At 40.7% G+C, this 19,794-nt stretch overlaps 1 protein-coding gene and 1 long non-coding RNA gene across 4 annotated transcripts in view; both read right to left on the bottom strand.

Moving 5' to 3' along the window:
* The window catches only part of LOC103465915 (uncharacterized), a 31,671-nt gene extending 24,185 nt beyond the window's left edge, over positions 1-7,486 (bottom strand). Inside the window, exons 1-3 of one of the 3 annotated variants that reach the window (XR_014087823.1) lie at positions 5,474-7,486; positions 4,600-4,759; positions 4,332-4,508 (exon numbers count right to left, since the gene is read on the bottom strand). This is a non-coding gene — a long non-coding RNA (uncharacterized LOC103465915). Of the gene's footprint in view, positions 1-4,326; positions 4,509-4,599; positions 4,760-5,473 lie in introns of all 3 variants that reach the window. The other 2 variants (XR_533876.3, XR_014087822.1) reach the window with 2 other exon arrangements.
* Positions 7,487-9,132: 1,646 nt separating this feature from the next.
* Positions 9,133-19,794, bottom strand: part of fbln1 (fibulin 1) — a 42,869-nt gene continuing 32,207 nt past the window's right edge. Inside the window, exon 17 of the mRNA XM_008411135.3 lies at positions 9,133-9,704. Coding sequence (XP_008409357.1) covers positions 9,565-9,704 — 140 coding nt within the window. The 3' untranslated portion in view covers positions 9,133-9,564. The remainder of the gene's footprint in view (positions 9,705-19,794) is intronic.

Raw genomic sequence — 19,794 nt, 5'->3', positions numbered from 1 at the left:
AACAGATAAATAGCTGGTTCTACACCAGACCGTTCCGTGTTGCACCTCCACTCTGTATGAAGCAAATAATGATGTGGTTGAAGCTGGGGACCAATGTCTATGGTTGTGGGTTAAGGTTTTGCATTAAACAAATGTCCTTAAAGTTTATACATTTTGTAAAAATCAGCGACCACAGTGGGAGTGATCATCTATCACAACATATACAAACATGGACACCAAGCAGATAATAGCGCCGTTTAAAAACAAATGAAAACACTTTTAAGGCACTTTTTAAAATATTGTTCCTGGAGAAAAATAAAGAAAAAAAGCAAACTCCATAGTACACAGCAAGCATATTTAGCTTGCTGTGTATGTGCTGGAACATTCCTTGCTCTATTTCTCCCACTTATCTGAAATAAGCAGTCAATATTTTGGATAACATTTGAGAGTTTGGACTAAAGAGTCCTATTCAAATAAAACAGACAAAGAAATTGCTTTTGCATTGTTCCCATTATTGAATAAGTTGCTTTAACCATAGAACAATAGAGCCTGGTATTACCATGACATTTTCTGGGCTGAAATACTTTGTTCCCATTGTCGTGTCTCAAAGGAGATGGCAAAAATTGCTCCCTCATCTTGTGTATTCCCCTGGCGCTGAGCGGGTCTGCTCTTAATTGTGGTAAAGGCCGAACATCGGCAAGAATCATTTCATCACACAGACACACCAGAAAACAGCTGCAGCAGTTTCTGCAAGCTGCCTTTTCTCCGGGAAACAGCCACAAGCTGCAAACTCCCCCTCCGAAAAAAACCCCCCAAGAAACGATGTCATCACCCTGGATTTCGCGAAATACCAGAAAGTCTGAGTTTTATTATAAAAAATCATCTATGAGCGCAAACAAATGTGAAGCACAAACAGGGCTATTAATTGAAAAGGCAGATGGTCCTTCTGCGGGCTGGACAGCAACGAGCCAGCGCTGTGGAAAACAAAGCATCCGCGGTGACCACGACCCTCCATTTCTGTCGCTCCGACTGGGAGACTGGTTCTGGGCTTGGAAGCCACAAAACTCAAACAGAAATCACCATTGTTGCCTCAGCAAGACACACAGACAGGCTAATTCATAGGAATGAGTTGTATTAGGTTTCTGCAGGGGGAATGTTGTTTATCCACGTCACCATCACTGTTGTGTTTGTCTGTGATAGATGTGGAAATAAAACCACATCCAGCCTGGCCCAAAATCTGCAACGCAAAAATATATTGAACCTATCCACATCACACATCGCATATTAAAGACAAATCGTTCGCCCGTCTGTAGCTTGAGTGGGTCCACCTGGTGAATAAAATGTTCGATTATGTTTTTTTATTTTGTTTGTCTTCAGTGGGGGGGTGTTACTCAGAAGAATCTTTTGCTTTAAAGACAACTTCCCTCCCAGACTAAGAAACTGGATCCTGTGTTTAATAGTTTGCTGTTGCAGGGCTCTGAATGAATGGTTTTCATTCCGTCGGGCTGTAACCGATTGTCCCAGTGACCACAACAAAGGACCAAAAAACGGAAGGAGGGTGAGGGGAGAGAGAACAAACCCAGGCTCAGAAATGAACCGGAGGGTCTTGAGACCAATGACTCAGTGGCTTCCAGAGTCTTCTCCCTTCTGGCTTAGTTTTTGCTCTAAGCTCGTCTGTACCCTGAAACATCTGCTTTAGCCTCACCGCACAACAAGTCGTGGCCGGGTGATAGATGTAAAGCATCATCATACTAATAGGATATGCTGTCTCAGAACCGATGTGGCTTTTTAAGTGCTGCACCAATATATGTAAGAATCGAGACAAGTTTATCTGTTTAGTTCTTGTCGGAATAGGAGTAAAAAGAAAAGACATGAAGAAACGCGACATGACTGACTAGGGAAATAACATCCAGAGGATATCAACAATTATTAGACAGGTGAGTATTTTGACCATAATATAATTGTTAGGTATGTTTTCTAACTCCAAGCTGGACAAACTTTAACTCTGAAAAGTCAAAAATCACCAAGAGTTTGTCAGATGGATGCAGCACTCTTGAAATTGTTAAGTTACCAGGGCGTGATCACAGAGCCATCAAACATTTTGTTGCACAAACTTACACATTAATTGTCAAGGATTTGAGGAGAATTAAGCGTGAAGCCACCAGTTCTATCATAACATAAGTGTGACACACCTAAAGGTACAAGATGTTCAGAACTCTATAGACTTGGTCAAGATAGAAAGGATGATAACTGAAGCGTCTACACTGGGCCAAGAACAATCTAAAGACAGATTTTTCAAAGGTTTTATGGATGAAACAAGAATGACTCTTGACCACCGGGTGGATGGGCCCATGGGTGGGTCAGGAACGGCCAGAGATCCACTTTGAGTCAGGTGAGCTATCAGTGTGGGCTGGCATTGTTAAAGATGGGCTCAAACTTACTGCCAGTTTTTAGAAGACACTTTCCAAAAGAATGATTTTTGGAAATCCCACTTCACATGCATTGAAGCATTCCTCTGGCACCTGACCAGCCAGTAAAGACCTAAAGGTGAAAAACTTATGACATGCCTAACTTTCTCACCTGTTTATTGAAAAGTTATATGTTATAGCTGTCTTTTTTTGAAGAATTTCTTCGGCAATAGTGGCCTTTATTTGAAAATTGTCTGACAAGAAGGGGGTAGAGTAGGGGAAAGACGTAAGGGAAAGGAACGGACGATGGGATTCAAACTTCCCAGGTCTGTAGCATCGTCACATGACTACCCCGAGTTCTACTTGATAATTCCCACTTAAACAGATGAGAACAAAAAAGTGAGATGGGGAAAAAGGTGTTTTTTTTAATTGGCTGTGTAATAATTTTGCACTACAACACTTGCTCAGTAATAACGCATAAATAGTTATTATGCTAAGACAAAACCTCGCGTTGACTTTCTTAAACATTTATATTTTAGTTTTTTTTTTACATTTTGGATTAACTAAGAGAACCTTAGTTGGCAATTAGTAAAAAATAATCCTCAAAAATAAGTACCGGTAGTAGTTGTGCACAAAGTGTATTGTTGATGAAGTACCATTAGCACAATTTCAATACCTATTTTAAGAAATAAAAACTAGCTACTTTCCATGTTTTAAATTGTTGCCCCATTCTTCTTTGAAAATTACTCTGGCTCATTCGGGTGTGTTTTCAACCAACACATTCTCCATTGGATTTAGGTCTGGACTTTGGCTGGTATCTTCTCAAAACCATTCACGTTGCAGCTCCGACTGTTGCATGTTTATCATCTTTGTCCTACCGGATGGCAAACCTCTGCACCAGCCTCGGGTTTTCTGCAGGCTCCAACAGGTTTTCTTCCAGGGAAGTGTTTAGCTCCATCCCATTGACTCTTACAAGTTCCATCAAATGGTTCATTGTGGGACAGTGTGTTAGTAGTATGTGTAGTGAATCAGTGAATCTGACCAGAGCAGCTGTGTCCAGGTTGGTTGTACCCACTACATGGCTTTGTTTTGTTTCAGGGTTTTTTGTGTGAAATTTTTGTATTTCTTCCCTGCTTACTTTTTAATGTGGGAGCCCATCTCTAGAAACAAAAAAGAAATAGGTGTGCATCAACAGAAGAATTAAGTCTCTACAATATGTCTCATCTAACTCTGCTGTTAGATGAGACATATTGTCTCATCTAACAGCAGATGAGACAATATCTGCTGTTAGTAGCTAGTAACTTTATTGCTTTGGTTGCAATAAAGTTACGACGAAGCCTCATTAGCTGAGTTTCCTTTAAAAATGTGTGCAAAACATTGTCGATATTCAGCTAATAAAAAATATACATAATCCGGCTATTGCGGTGTTTCCGTTAAATAAGAAACATTTAAAATCAGATGCAAGTTTGTTCACACTACAAGTCGTTAAAAAACATGCTGTGCCATCATCCTCCTACAACTTCCAGTCGTCTTTTCTGCCAGTAGTAGCATCCCGTTGTTGATCATGTGACTTGTGTGACGTGAAGTGTTTAAATTGCATTTTACAAAATACACACATATTTTATTGAAAAGTGAAAGTTTTTTCAAAATCGCAGTGTTTCCTTTATCATGACAAATCTATTTTTGGAATGCCACTTTGTGCAGTTACACGATCAATGGAAGCGGTTACTTTCTTTGACAGTAAATACAGTGTTATTTCTTTTTCTTTCTTGTCAATTCATAGCTGAAAGAGGATGAGGTTCTCTTCTAGCTGCTCTTTCGAGGAGAAATCCCACGAGAGCAGCCTTATTTTGATGACTGGATGCATGTGGTGATGCAATTACACTGGATTACTTATCGTCTTGTACTTGATTTGATGTGATCGTCTGAAAAACACAACCTTACAGATGAACCGCAGAGGTCACAACGTTGTCATCGGTTCTATGAGGAAAGATGTCCGTGAGGTTGAGACTATTTCAGGCGGCCGTCGCACCGTGGTTAGATGTGGTCAGACTTCTTTCCTTTCCATGGCCGTGATAGTCATCCACGTAAGCGGCGCGAACGTCACAGTGTGTTTCAGGGCTGCTTGGAACAACAGAGAGAAACTCCACAATGAATTTTCATGAGAGGAGCCTTAGACTATATTCCCCGTTGTGATTGATCCTCTGTATACCTTGGCCGATGTCTGAGTTCAGTAGCGGTTGTTAAGTCGTTGCATTCGAAATCCGTAAGTTATGGAAGGGCACACTTGTGCTCGTTGTGTTTTCCTCTAGGTCACGGTTGAAGTGCTTTTCTAATTGGCGGGCTGTCCATCTCACTAAACTTCAGCAGACCTAATTGATATAAGAAGCCAATAATATCAGTTTTATATTACAAGGCGGACAATGAAATACACAGTAGTGGAGCCATTCATTCATGAAGCTATTTCGGGTGAAGGGTCCCAGCTGACTTGTCTGCGGCGCTCACATCAGCTTCTTACTTTGAGTGCAATCCAGCACTTAACAAGGCTGAAGTCAGGAATCAGCTCCATGGAGAATTTACGTAAAAATGACTTGCATTTGTTTCAGGAAGCTTAGATGTTATTGCAAAACATAACTGCTGCAGTAGTAAAGGGATGTTTTTCCCCTGTGAGGTAAAAATATTGACTTGTGACTGCCCTTGTAACACAGGCTGGGTATTATTCAGAGGCTATTGTTGAAGCTCCTCTAGGACTGTGGTTTTGTGCTGTATGTGTCTGCCATCTATTGGACTTTTTAAAACATCACTGGACGTTTCTATGTGTCACAACATATCAATAAAGAAAGTTTATGCCTTTTGGTTCATTTGCGATTCGTAAACAGTTTGTAATTCAGCTCTTATTCTCAGGTTAAAATAATCCCTTTTGTCCTAATGAGCATAAAATGCTCTTAATCACGAAGAGAGAAGAGCAAAACCAGAGTGAGCTGCCGGTGCCCATTGGACAGAAATTGCATATGGCAATGAGGAGCAGCGGTTTGTGAAATGGAGGAAAAAAAATAAATATTCCCAAATGTATTATAAGAACTCACTTATATCCTATAACATGTGTTGCGGTGGGAGCCAGCGATGAACGCCAGGAAAAAAGAAGGAGTGGGTGAGTGCAGGAGTCGGCCGAGCACGTGCCTCCCGGAGGTCCTCGGGGCTCTGTCTGGGCTCAGCCGCTCCAAAAGCCCCGGGGCTAGCCTGCTGTCAGCCCCCCAGGACCCCGTCCGCTGTGACCCAGACACCGCCGCGACCGCTCGTACCGAGAGGCCTGACCGCTGTCACGCCGCAGCCGAGAGAGCAAACAAACAAGCTGAGCCTCACGGGTCAGCTTCCCTCGCCGTCACGTCGACTCAGGAAGCCCACTCGGTTTAGTCATAGCCGAGGCTCGCAGCGCGCGCGCGCGCGCGTCTCCGTCTTGGCTTATTGGACGGAGAATCTGGCAGAAGACATTTGCTCATTTGTCCCCACACATGTACATGGTTTGCTAACGCTGCTCGGGGACCGCTGCCCCAGTCTTTCTGACTCTGGAGCCAGAAGGACCTTTTCTTTTTTCTTTTTTTTTACTGGGTAATGTCCTCCCACACAGTCTGACTGTGTGACTTTTTTTTATTGTTCATATTTAGCTCTTTATGTTCCTACTCTGGGTTCCTGTGGAGTTGCTTTAACTGTACATTCAAGCAAAAAAAAGAAAAAGAATAAGAAAAAGATCCAGCCTTATTTTAAACCTCAAACTGAAAGAATTTCTTTAAATGTGAATGACGTAGTGGTTAAAATTGAGCTACTGCTTTAGTGTTTAATTATTTTTCTTTAGGTTTGTGTACAGAAAATGTCACAAGTCTGTCATGATTATACAACTATGCACTTAATTTACTCCTTTGTGTTATTAAGCTCACCACAATTATTGTTTTCTTTCTTCTTGCTCTTATGATGCATAGCTAAATTGAAGTTAAGGTTCTTGGGTGCAGGAGTTAAAACAAATATGCAAACACCGAAGAACACAACTTTTCTTTTTGTCTTTTCATGCCAGCCACTGGTTTGAACTGCTGCCCTGTGTTTTCACTGAAAAGAGGTTATCCCCCTTACTGTGAGGGTTTATAATCCATCACAGTGCGTGTATTGAGATTATGATGTATTAGTTCTCCCCTTATTTGTCTTTGAAGCATCTGGAGGTTTGACCATGCCCGTCCACAGCGATGATTGCAGTAGTCAGGCCATTACTAACATGTTCCCAGCTCATTTACTGTCTCATCTCCCCCCATGACTTATGGAAAGAAACGATCTTGTTCACCAGCCATGCCTGAGGTCTTTCATTTTTACTGCCGCTCCTTTAAATACTTATCTAAACCTGGAGTTCTTCTTTTTTTGTTTGAAAGTCTAACAGATATGTCCCCGCTCACCAAATCGCTTGAGGGCATTCAGAGGACTAACATAATATCTTATCCGTCTCTTGACAGGTATCGTTGGGCGCAAACACAAACGCAGCATTTTCTAGATGTCGCCATGGAAACGGAAATTCCACTGAGCACCACGAACAAAAGCCAAACGGTCAAGTTAGCCTGATTCATATATCTCTGTTTGTTCGCTAATATTGACATGTCTGAACTTTCAAAATTAGGTTGGCTGTCATGAGTGTGGTCAGGGCTATTGGAAAAAGGAATTATGGTTTTGTGATCGTGGTCCGCCACATGCAGTTTTTAGGTCTGTTGCCATTGCAGCAAGAAGGTCTTCAAATCCAAGGCCACGACCTTTCTGGAGTTTGCATGGTCTCCATGTGCATGCACGTGTTTTTTCTGTTCTAAACGACAGGATTCTGATGCTGTATTAAACTTTGTAAAAAAAAAAAAAAACATAATTTAACAGTAAAACACAAAAGACCTAAACAATTGATACCTTGATCGTATTGCTGCTAATGACAGAAAAACAGTGGTTATTCCTGCTCCTGCTCTACTATCGCATACCAATAATGTTACCTGTAACATTTTCACAAGGCACATTTGTTTGCATATTCTTTAACCTTTTACTCAAAAATGGATTTGTGTGCATGCACTCATTAAACATGGAAAAATATATGATTCTATAGAAAGATTGAAACATATCTGGTTCTTCTTGCTCAAACTAGACAAAACATATAAAAAAAATACAGACCAATAAAACAGAAAGCATTCAGGCTTTTCCCCAGTATATTATAAGCCTGGCAGGCCACCAGGCTTTACCTGGACCCCCGTCAGGCTAAAAATAGTTTTTTAGGGGGGTTTTTTTGTGTACCTTTTTTAAGACTATATAGTTGGTGTTAATAGGTATTGTTAATGTTGTCTTCCAATAACACATAATTACCTAGTGATATATTCAAAATTTCCTGTCAACATTAAACATTTTTTTAACTCAAAAACATTGCGGGCCACTGGATAAAAGCACTAACACTGGGCTTAACTAGTTTTCTGGGGGACACCTTGACATTCAACCCAAAAACTTAAGCCAAAACTTATGTGTAATGGAGAAAACGTTTGAGCCCCTTGTTTGTGATTTACAATCCTTTAAAAATACTTTAATTTATTAACAATTTGCATGCTTAGTTTATTGTTGAACATTTGTAATAAAAAAAATCAATTGTGGCATGTGAGTACTTTCAACTTACCAATTTTGGCTCTCATGGCAATGCACCTGGTGAAGACAATGCACTATCCTACCGAATGTTGACTCAAAATCCAGAAATTATTTTGGCTGACAACATGCTCTTTAAAAATGTGTAGACTGAGACAAAACATTTTTGTGGGCTAATAGCTAAATAAAAACCCAACCTCTGAGAAAAGTAACTTTAAAGTAGCTTGCGTTTTTATGAATCTATAAAATTACATTGGCAGTATGAAAGAGATAGCTGAGAGGGGTTTGTCTATGGAATGGAATTGGAGCTAGACATGAACATAAGTTAGCAGTGCTAAGTCATCAAGAAACAAAATTAGCAGCCAGCTCTCTAGATGAAGCCGTTTGGTCAAACTTATTAAATTCAGTACAGAAAACTAACAAAACTGAGAAACAAGATGGCAGCCATATTCAACTGGCATTTGTAGTAGCCACGTTTATTTGTAAAACTGTAGCATCTTTGCAGCTAACTGCGTAGCACGACTTTGAATGCTAACTTCTCTAGCATTCAAAGCTATATTTTCTATAGCTGAAAATATTTCAGCTATTTTCAGAAGGCTCTACTATCCTCTTTATCTGGAACACTTTATGCTAACACTGTAGCTTATAAAGTGGTGGATTTTGAGAAGAAAGAATGGTAGCGCCACAGTTTAGGCGTCTTTATGCCTTCTATGACAGCATCCATTATGAGGAGTTATGGATTTTTGTCTTGAAAGAGATAATTTTGCACCTTTCCATAATAATTATTTGCAGATGTCTACTGCTCAAAATGTTGAAAATTCTTTGTTTAAATTTTAAAGAAAGTAGCTGCCTAAGATCTATAAACATTATCAAACGAGATAATGAAGCAGAACTGAACTTAAGTTGAAGTGGGAAAATATAACCTGTGGAAAACTATGATTAGAAAGACTGTTTGTGTAAGGTTGGACTTAAAGTTCATTCTCTGTTTGGAGACAGGCCAACAGTGTTTTATTAAAAACCAGAAAAACTGAAAGACTCAAATTTGTCAGAAAAAAAATACATGACAAATGTATTTAAGTGATAATGAAATTCAATTCAAAAGTACTGTAAATAAAATAGTGTTTATTCTGTAGAAAATGCTTAAATACAAAAATACATTTAGCAAGACAAAGAAAAAAAAAAGAAAAAGTGTTTTAGTGTAAGAAAATGATTATTATTAGATTAGTTCTTCACATGCATGCACTTCAAACAAACGGCATATCTGTATCTCTGACACGTGTTTATACCGACAGCATAGTGTAAGGTTTTCCAACGCTGCTGCACTTTATTCCGAATTTGTCATCCACAAAATACAGAGCTTTCATCAGAAGCAAGCAGTGGCCTTTAATCTCAACGACAGTCAGAAGTATTGACATTGTCAAAACATACAATTAAACCCCTTGACACTGAGTTATGCCTTCAACTTACAACAACAACATGTACAGTATTAAGAGTGGATGTTGTTATATGTGTTGTAAAATCTTCTGTGTTGGTCTCAGAACCAGAACTCTGATACAAAGATGTGAACGTTGATGATGCTCTGGCCAGATTCGCCCTGGGTTGTCAGGTTGCGCATGGACAGTTTCAGTACAGTTTCCCTTGGACCAGTAAGAGGTTTTAGAAGGCGAACAACACCTATGGGAACAAAAACATTTATCATGCTAATGGCAACAGTGTGTTGTTTCTAATTTTTTAACACAGTCATGCAATCTTAAGCTGTTATGAAACAGGCATTGGGTCATTAATTGAAGTTAAAAGTGACTGTAAATCTGAGTCGCTGCAACTTTTAAGTGTTTGTTTTATTGTTTTAATAACAAAAGATATATGTTTTTTGAGAATCCCTTAAACTTTAAAGTTGGACACTGATGTACTTTTCCACAGTGTATTCCTTTTGCTATGTTGTACTTAAGCCACTTTGTAACTAATTAGGTCAAATCAAAGATGAAATCTTACTCCAAGATGTGTTAAGGACTTTAGACAGGTTCTTTTTGGGGGGAAGACAAATATTTAACCACTTTTTGAAAATGCTGTAGAAAAAGTTGACTTATTTAACAGTCCTAGAAACCACTTGGTGCATTACAAGATTTTTTTTGATTTTTTTTCAGAATATACCCTAAACGTATCTTCAAGTGTCAATCCCTGTCATCCATACCAATAGATTCTTCAGTTTTATGGTAGGTCGAATTCTATAAGTGCAAGATATATTTACCAGCAAACTACCACGACATCAGATGTCCAAATCCAATCCCTAATTTAGAGTTATTTGCAGTTTTGATTGGCATGTTTTCTTGCAGCACAGACTGTCATGATCCGTGTTTCTATGCGTTTATTTTTGAGTTTCTGTGTGATCCTGTTCCCTGTTAGTCCTGTCTCTGCGTCTTTCCGCGTTGATTGTCTCCCAGGTGTGTCTCGTTCCCTTGATTGCCCCGTGTGTATTTAGTCTCCCCTGTTGTCTGTGTTCTTCGTCGGGTCCTTGTCAATTGATGTCACCTGTCTCCGTGCTGCCAGTTTTCCTCGTGTTGTTTCCCCGCTGTTCCTTGTTGTAGTTCATTGTCATTAAATTCATCGTTTTTCATCATAACCTGGGTCTCAGCGTCATCCACTCACCGTAAACCACCGCCTCATGACACAGACGTTATGTCAAGCAGAGACCGGTGCCTTTAGGCAACATGGTTTTGACAAATAGTTTGGGCTCCTTCACCAACAAGTGAGCAAGGTTGGTTCCAGGTCAGCACCGTCAACTAAAAGGTGGATTACATGGCCCAGTCTCCTGAGAAATAGGTCTCCGTTTTACATTTCTGGAAACCAGAAATATGTGCAACACGTATGTTCTACTCGGGATCATCAAACTGGTTTCTGAACGCGTGCCGACATGCCTTATTTCCTGGCGACTACGATGGTATTTAATACAGAGTCGTGCATTTTTCCCTAACCCAAATAGGTATTTTAATGTCCTGACCATTAACCAGGTAATTTATTTTATTTTGTTGCATATGTGAAACCGCGTATGCTTCGGTTCATGTGTGGGACCAAATCATTTGTATGAAAGAGAGAGGGAAAAGGCCAATGTATGGATTTATTGCTGTGTTAAATCGTGATAAGGGAAGGTAAAACAAGAGGTCAGGAAAAGGTTCCTGGAGAACAGTCACCAGAAACCTTTGTGTTGTTGGAACAATCTGCCATAACAATCTGTTTAGTTGGTTAACTTATAAATGAAAAAAAATTACATAAAGGCTGTTGATTGTGTACAAACCCCTCCTAACACCCTCCCCCCCACCCCCGAAAAAAAAGTGTCTTGAAACACTTGTTTTGCAACTGCATTGAGTCAATGTGTTCTCTGTTTGCCAAAATGATCTCACAGTTATTGCACTAGCTTAGAGAAACTGTCCATTTAATCTGGTTGTTAGAAATAAATCAGCCTGAAACTATCTAATGTATGTAGGGACATCCTCCAGTTACTGCGTCAACTGCTGTTTGTATCATATTGGCACACAAATGTTTCGATACGGATAATCATTCTGCAATCATTGAAAGTTTCTGTACCTCAACCATCAGTTTCAGACTTTCTGTAGAAAAGATAACAATATAAAAACTTTATTCAGAATGTATAGGATCCTGAATAAAGTTCTCTTTGGCAGAATCATAGATACCTTTTGTATTTGAACAACACAATATAAAGGATACAATCAATTTCATTCTACCAGGATCAAGCCTGTATGCTCAATTTGGAGGCGAGTGCTCTTCACTCCAGCCAACAGCATTATTCCAACAGAGAGACCAGCACATACATAGGAAGCCAGAACACAGAGTGTATTTCTTGTTTTTGCTGGCCTAGTAGGACTTTCTTGTTGTATATGTCATACAAAAAAATTGTATAACCCACCCATTGTCATTAGCATTAGGTGGTGTGCAGCAGATGTCACGGTCAGACAGTGGGGAGGTGGGTGTTTGTCCTGTCAGATTGTCAGTTCCCGAAACCGCTCATAAAAAAAAAAACTTCATAATAGCGCACACAGGGTCAGTACGACCCCGCCAGACTGCGCATGGTAAAAAGCTTGTGGGGTCCTAATGACCCCATCTCTTAACCCTTGTGTTTACAAATGGGTCCAACAGACCCCACACACGTAAAACTTGTATCATTTGCCACAGTCCTCCATGTTTGCCTCAGTCCTCGCACGCACAAGGGTTAAGATAGCGGGATGAAAGTGCTGCCAGCTAGTTGATCTGATTTTGTAGGAATAATGTATAATATGGGAGTGCTTTGTTTTTGTTTTATTAACGGAAAAAAACAGGGCGCATTTACACACTGAAAAACAAAACTGGTATTTTGAAATGTTTCCACTCTGGGACTTGTTTTCTGTATATTTGATTTGTGCATAAAACAAACAAACAAAAAAATAAATAAATAAAGTTCTTGTTTCTGGTTTCCCAAAATGCTGGATCTGTGTGGACACATAGAATAAATGACAAAAAAATTCGCAGATATATTAAATTTTGAGATGGGGCCTAAGAGCTGCTTTTGAATAATCCATCCATCCATTCATTTTCTGCCGCTTATCCGGGGTCAGGTCGCAGGGGCAGCAGCTTCAGACGGGAGTTTCAGACTTCCCTCTCCCCAGCCACTTCTTCCAGCTCCTCCAGGGGAACCCCAAGGCGTTCTCAGGTCAGCCGAGAGACATAGTCCCTCCAGCGTGTCCTGGGTCTTCCCCGAGGCCTCCTCCCGGTGGGACGTGCCCGAAACACCTCACCAGGGAGGTGTCCAGGAGGCATCCTTACCAGATGTCTTTTTTTGTTTTAGAATGTTGTGTCTATGTTGGGTGAAACGAGTAAGGATGCTGTTACCCGTCTCACCCACGTATCGGCGCTTACAGATTAAACATGTTATTAAATAAACACAATTTTTTGATTTTGGGTTCCCAGATTGGTCTAATTTGAAAATTGTGTTATTAAATTTGTTCTGCACCCAGTGAAGCTGTTTGAAGAACCCACTCCGACCTTTGACCTTGGGTGTTTTCAGAGGTCTCACCTCAGCGCGGACAAGGAAATCCTTAAGGTTCTTATTTCTTTTATAAGTCGCAATTATTTTATAATTTGGAAGCAAAGAAGCTTCGGATTGGAATTTTGTAAAATTCTGTTTGATGTTGTGAATGAATTTTCCGGCTGAGGAGGAGAATGTTGTATTCAGTGGGATCATCGGTGACAAATCTGGGGGTCTGGACTCTAAGAAGCTCTTCCTGCATGCTCTCAGGAAGGTTCTGGAATAACCTCTTTTAGTGAGAGCCGAAAAAAGAGTTCTGGTGGCCTCCTCAAAATCTGTCTTCTTTGTGCAGATTCTGTGAAATCTCAAAAGTTGAGATTTAATGAGGCCAGCATAGGTGTGTTTTGGGTGGTGGCTTGTTTTGAATAAGAGAGCATGTGTATCTGTAGGTTTGAAAAAAACTTTTTTATCTAATTTGTGTGTTGTGTCAAAATGTTCTGATTTGTAGGTGGTGGTGTCCAGGAAGTCAACCGCTTTAACGCTGGTAGTGGACTTGACTTTAATGGATGGGTTGTGTGTACTGAGATGTTGGAGGAATTCCTGAAGTAGCTCAGAGTAGTAGCTCTGAAGCTTTTGAATAATACCCCTTTTAAAACTAAGTAGATGTAGGACCGTAAATTGTTAGCCAGTTCACTTGGAATCTGGTGATTTATAAGATTTAAAGGCCAAAAAAAATAATTTTATTTTTTTTAACTTATCACATTAATTTTAAGTCTATTGTGAATTCTGCTTCTTGTAGATGAGCTAAGAACTAAAGTGAGTCCCTAATGATCTTTAAGAAATGTTTATGACAAAACCTCACAAATCAGAGACGCATTAAAGTCAAAAGTAAAATAGATGATAGAATAAACACAGTTCTACAGAGCATTACTGAATTCCCTAGGAATTCACTGGGTGCTGTTTTTAAGTGAACATGCGTTTACGGGACAGGGTGGGGGCTGGGGGGTGAGGGGTGTCAGTGTTTATGCAGGCTGTCAGCAGGCCTTTTCCTGCACAGGGTTGGTGACATTTCAGCTCTAGCCTGTTTGAACACAACCACTCACATGTTCTTCTACTGCACCTTACAACACCCTATTTCTTCTTCCTCCTGTCATTTCTGTTTCATTTATTCAGAGTCAGTAAAATCACTCAGACTGTAAGATGCATGATTCCATAGTTGAACTTGGCGTGGATAAAAAATGACGAGCAATCGCTTGCCTCCATTCATCAGAATTACGAGGCTTCTCTCTGTGACACTTTGAAACTAGAAGCGAAACACATTTGGTTGTCATCCACAACAAGGGGAACGATGATCCGTAACGCGCCAGCCACGACGTCCTTTGGGACACTGGCATTGTAAAACGATGGATCCCCCACCCACTCATTCTGCCTTTTTTCCCTCGCCTTCCCTCTCTTCCCTTCCTGCGGGGGCCTGGTGTTTGTGGCACCATCACTGTGGCCCACAAGGGTAAATGAATCCCATGTGTTTGATGGAAAGGAGCAGTCGCAGTCACGCAATACAGCCATGAAGGCATTCCTCCAGGAATCCTTCTTAAACTCAAGGAAGGATAAACTTGCGGAACTGGAACTGTTTTCTTCTCCTCTCTCTCGCTCTCGCTCCTTCATTTTATTTCGCTTCTCCGAGTTTGATCTGAGGGCAAGCAAGAAAATTCAGCTGATTGTGGCGATAGGCGTAGGGAAGAGCGGGAGCTGGGGCCCCCTCGTACCAGCGTTACCTCCCTTGTTTTGGTGTTTTGGAACGCGGTTGCATGGCAACAATTGACAGTAGAGGCACGTGCCCGAGGTTTTATTGTTTCCAAATCTTCGACGTGATCCAAAAGGTCTCAGGTCTGTGTAAGCACCAGCTGAAAGCGACCGTCAGGGGAAGGTAGGATTTTAAGTCCAGAGGTTGTTTTCCGACTGAAGCCAGTGGAGATGCCGTGCGACCGTGAGTCGACAGAAGCAAATTATTAGCGAAGTTCCAAAGTTCAGTATTTATTTGTTGAATCGATTCAAATGTTTTAAATTATGCGGAGGGTAAATTTGGTTGATGCTTAATGAGGGCAGAGCACTTGTTAATCAGGGTCAACAAGGTTTTCCTCCAAAACTCCTGCTGAGTGTTTCTATGAAAACATCCTAAACAATCTAACCACATAAGAAAACACTTTGCAAAATACAGGCACACATTATATCCACACTAATGTTTCTTAAGGATTTCTAAACACAGCAATATGTGGAATGTGTCTGAGGCCTATTAGTGTTTTGTAAATTTGTTTTGTGGTCTAATTAGCGTAATAAGTGTTCTCCGATGAACAAAAAGTCTGTTATAATGCCCCTTAACTGCTCCAGATTTCCTCTGAAGCTGTGGGGGGAAATTAAAAGACTTAAACCCCAAAACTGTTTGAATTTTGTTTGCTATAGGGCGTAGCATGATGCATAAATGCCAATCACAGTTATTGCAATGTCGAGTGGCATTAGAACAATACAGAGGTTTGTGCATTGAACATTTTCGCTTTGATGGTGAAAAGTGTTTGGTCGTTCGCAACGTTCAACGTGAAAGATTTTGACGCTGAAGTCGTTGCGCGTGAACTTTTGGAAGCCTTTCGTCGAATCCTGACTTGATGACTCTGTGTTTCTGTACGGTTTCCCCATCAAAAGCAGAACGGCGTCTTCAATGAGAGGAAAGAATCAGCTAACAGCTGGGCCTCATTGTGCTCAAAGCGAACCTGAGGCGAAACCACAACCGCACTCCCATCCTGAGCATTTCAACCAGATGAAAAGTCAAAAGGCCACGCACAACAGGTTCACTTTGATTAGCTAGCACACAACAGGGGCCTTATTTAAGCCAATAAACCCGTGGAGACCATGAAAACTCTAAAAGTTAATCTCAGGCCTGGTCCGTCTGAGGAGACGTTTACAGTTGAAGTCCTGAAAAAGTTTGCGCTCCGCCTCCCGTTCACTGAGATATCAACCACCGGGCTAAAAGGTGACTCCGCTGGTCCTAACAGCCACCACCAAACAGCTGTACAATCCATCTGTTCGCTTTGAAGAAAAAAGAAAAAAATCAAATAAATGCTTGTGAGTAGCTGAGACAACCTCACAAATGCCAGTAGGCATTTGTCATCCTTTATAGCCACAAGGTCTGCAGTATTGAAGGCTTACATGTAAACAGTTCAATTTCAGGGTTTCTTGGTTTCTACAACTCGGCGAGAAAGTGGATGGGAAAATCTAAAATGAATGGGTTTCGCACCAGAAACAAATGAAAAGCATGCACTGACTTCGCCGCAGTATTGTTTAATGACACATTGGCTACGGCGCGACGGTGTGTCCACGGCGGCCAAGTTGGTGGAGAAGTGCTTGAATGGTTTACTTTAACATCACTGCAGTGATATGCGTTCAGCGTCTTTCACTGACGTCTGCTGCTTTATTAGGTGCCACAGTTCAATTCATCATTCACACAAACGGCAGGTCGGCCAATCACACGACAGCAACTCAGTTAATTTATTTGTAAAGTCAGCGAAGACGACTTGCTGAATGTTAAGCTTAGCACCTTTAATTAAGGCAGTTCTGAAGGCAAAAAAGGTTCGACCTGTACTGGAAAGGTACATCCCCAATAAAGAGGCATGTGGTCTAACAGGGCTGAGCGATAATCACAATATAAGCGTTTCATATCGGTGTATATCGACAATTATTGATTGTTGTCTTAAATATTTGAAATTCTGCCAAACTATTGATGTGACCTTAACTTTTTGTTATTGCTAGGTAACTAATGGTTGAGTTAGTTGTCGGCACCAACCTTCTTAGCTGGCCATGAGAGGTTGAGCTGCTCAAGCCTTTGCTCTGTCTACATCCCATCTACATCAACAGTCTTCAATCTGGTGTTTTGGACCTAACTAGCCCTTTATTTGAAGGACATGAAAAAATATGACTCATAAATCATTTATTTGTTTTCCTCTGTTGTTTATTTTGGATATTTAAAATGTCTTCCAGTTGCAGTATTAAATGTTCATTCAAATTTAAAGTTTATTCATCTTTGACAATGTGTTCTTGCATTATTATGCCTTTACCATTATATTGCTTGAAAATTGTCTCAAAGCAACATTATCATTTATCGCAATAACTCCTGGGACAATTTATCATTCGGAAAGATTTGTTATAATTTTCATCACTTTGTGTTCAGTCTCACTGACAACCAACTAGTGCTTGCCTCTACCGCCTCCATTAAGTTTTATTTTTAGTCTTAAAAATAAAGCTTTCCCCATTAGAAAACCATCACATTTCAGTTTTGATAATCGTTCACTGAGGTTGGCTCAACAATCTTTGTAAACTTCCAGGCAAAGCAACCTGACCAGCTACGTTCAGGCCTCATGCCTCTCTGGGGTAAGATCTTGTGTTTACAACCTTTTCACTGCTACACAGACGGACGGTTAGGTCAGGCTATCCAAACACAGCGCTGACCACTGTGGAGAGCAAGTGGGATGCATGTGCAGTCCAGCTTGGTAAGGCCAACACATGTGGCTTGATATTTTAAGGTCAATTAACAGAGAGTCATCGTCACTGATCTCTTCAGTGGCTCGTGGGTTGCTGCTGGACAGTGACTGGTGACATCACTGGTGAACAGTAGCCTAAAGGCCACAGACATGTTCTTTTCTTGGGTATTCAGTTTTTAGCAGCTGTGGGCCAGAGCAGCTGAGATGACATAACACGCACCATTATCTTTACCACAACCTTTCCGCAGCAACACAAGCAACCTTTCAAAGCCATAGCTCGGAGGCATAAAATAGCCTGAATGAAAAATGGCAGCCAAAGAAAAACTTGCTTTGTCTGCACTCTGAATCGAGCGTCTTTAATAAAGTCTTCTAAAATGTTGCAAATGGAGCAAAGCATGAACTTGCTGATGAGCTGCGGAGGCACAGTCTTTTTGAGTTTTGGTGTGTCACACACGAGGCATGCAAGTAAGCTCCAATAAATTTGTAGCTTTAATGGCTGTCTAAACAAAACTCGAGAACATGCTGTTTGAAAGCATTTGACTAATGTTTTCATTTGATTCATTAAAGTTCATATTTGGAAGATAAATGCGTCACTGTGAGCTATGTGCACAATTTTGTTGCAGATAATAATAAGAAAACCATCCCCCGCTTTACTGAGAGGACCGGGAAAATTATAAGGAATGTATGATGGCGAGTTATGTGAATAGTTTTATTGTTAATAAGAAGAGAACGTCTTCACTGCATAATGCTGTCACTCCCAGTGATGGAAAAAGTTCTTAACTCTAGTATTTGAGTGAAAATATTGATACTCGTGGCCAAATCTTTCTGGATTACAAGTAAAAGTTGCTCGCTCAAAAGTTTACTCCAGTTTAAGTGCTTAAGTACTTACCCTTTCAAAATACTTCAGTATTCAGAAGTACAAATTATGTTTTCTAACATTATTCCATCACTGTATTGTTGTTTCTGAGTCCTTTTACAGAACCTTGTAACTTACTGAAACCACCTAGTGATATACTGACATGTAGAACCACTTTGATACAAGACATCTACGCCACCTGTAAAAACTTGACACTATTTTCTTTATTGTATTATTACTTAACACATCCCACGGCCCAAAAGAAGACAAAAAAGAACAAGCCTTTTTTCTCCTCACAACTATAATTAACGGCAACTACAATACCGTATTTAAGACAGAAACTTAATAACGTCAAACATCGAGCTACGACATGGCCACTGGTTTCTCTGCTTGAGTTTCTCCAACCGGCCCCATTGTCGAGTTTTGTGTGAATGAAAGCGGGAGCTCGAGGATGCCGTAATTACAAATCCCAGGTGTGAGCGGCGACTGTGATTAGCTCCCATTCTGGTGAGGAGCATAGCGTATGGCCAATTGCATTTGAGTAAAGAAAACCATCAACGGCGGACAACAAGGCCACGCTGAGAAAAAAGGAACGCGTAATGACAAGCTTCCTAGAAATATAGTGGAGATGAAAGTCACCGTCCACCACTGGACCGCCATGTTTCACTTTGGGTATGGTGTGTTGAGAGTGAGCGCATGTAGGTCACAAATTGGGAGTATAAAATAGCCTGAATATAGAGAAAAGACAAAAAACTGATTCTCCACATTTTGAATCAGGACTCTTCAGTAAACTCTACTGGACTCTCAACTAAATGGACTAAAGCAACGAGTTGATGAGCTGTCAAGGAACTTTCCTTTTGAGTTTGTCACGTCACATGAGAAATATGCAGAAAAGGGGGCAAAAAAATTATATTTAATAGTTAGCCAAACAAGACGGGATTTTTCTAAGAACTCATTGTTTGCAAGCAAAAACTTAACAATGAATTTAAATGAAACAGATCCCACAAAGCTCGGGCAGACGAATAGTTCAGGATCACTTACGGAGACAGTTTTATTGCAAGTAACATGTACTTCGTGTTCATGTTGCGTACGTGGTATGTCCCTATGACGACGACAACGTCTCTGCATGGTTATCTGTTCATCGGTAAGTCTGACTGTGGCGGACCACCCTGAGGGCCGCAGGAGGTTAGGAGGAGCACAGCGTGTGCGACTGGAATCGCTGGGTGGAGAAGACCCTGGTTCTGATTAGCCCCATAAATCTGCTCAACAAGTATTCCTCATGGGCTTGGCGCTCTCTGGTGGGCCCCTCGCAGCCTTGTTGGGATTCATCCGCCGCCTAGACCAGAGAAGTTGACCGTCTCG

This window comes from Poecilia reticulata, chromosome 6, assembly GCF_904066995.2.
Source record: "Poecilia reticulata chromosome 6, P_reticulata-male-v2, whole genome shotgun sequence".
Classification (NCBI taxonomy): Eukaryota; Metazoa; Chordata; class Actinopteri; order Cyprinodontiformes; family Poeciliidae; genus Poecilia; species Poecilia reticulata.
This window is presented reverse-complemented; position numbering and strand designations above follow the sequence as displayed.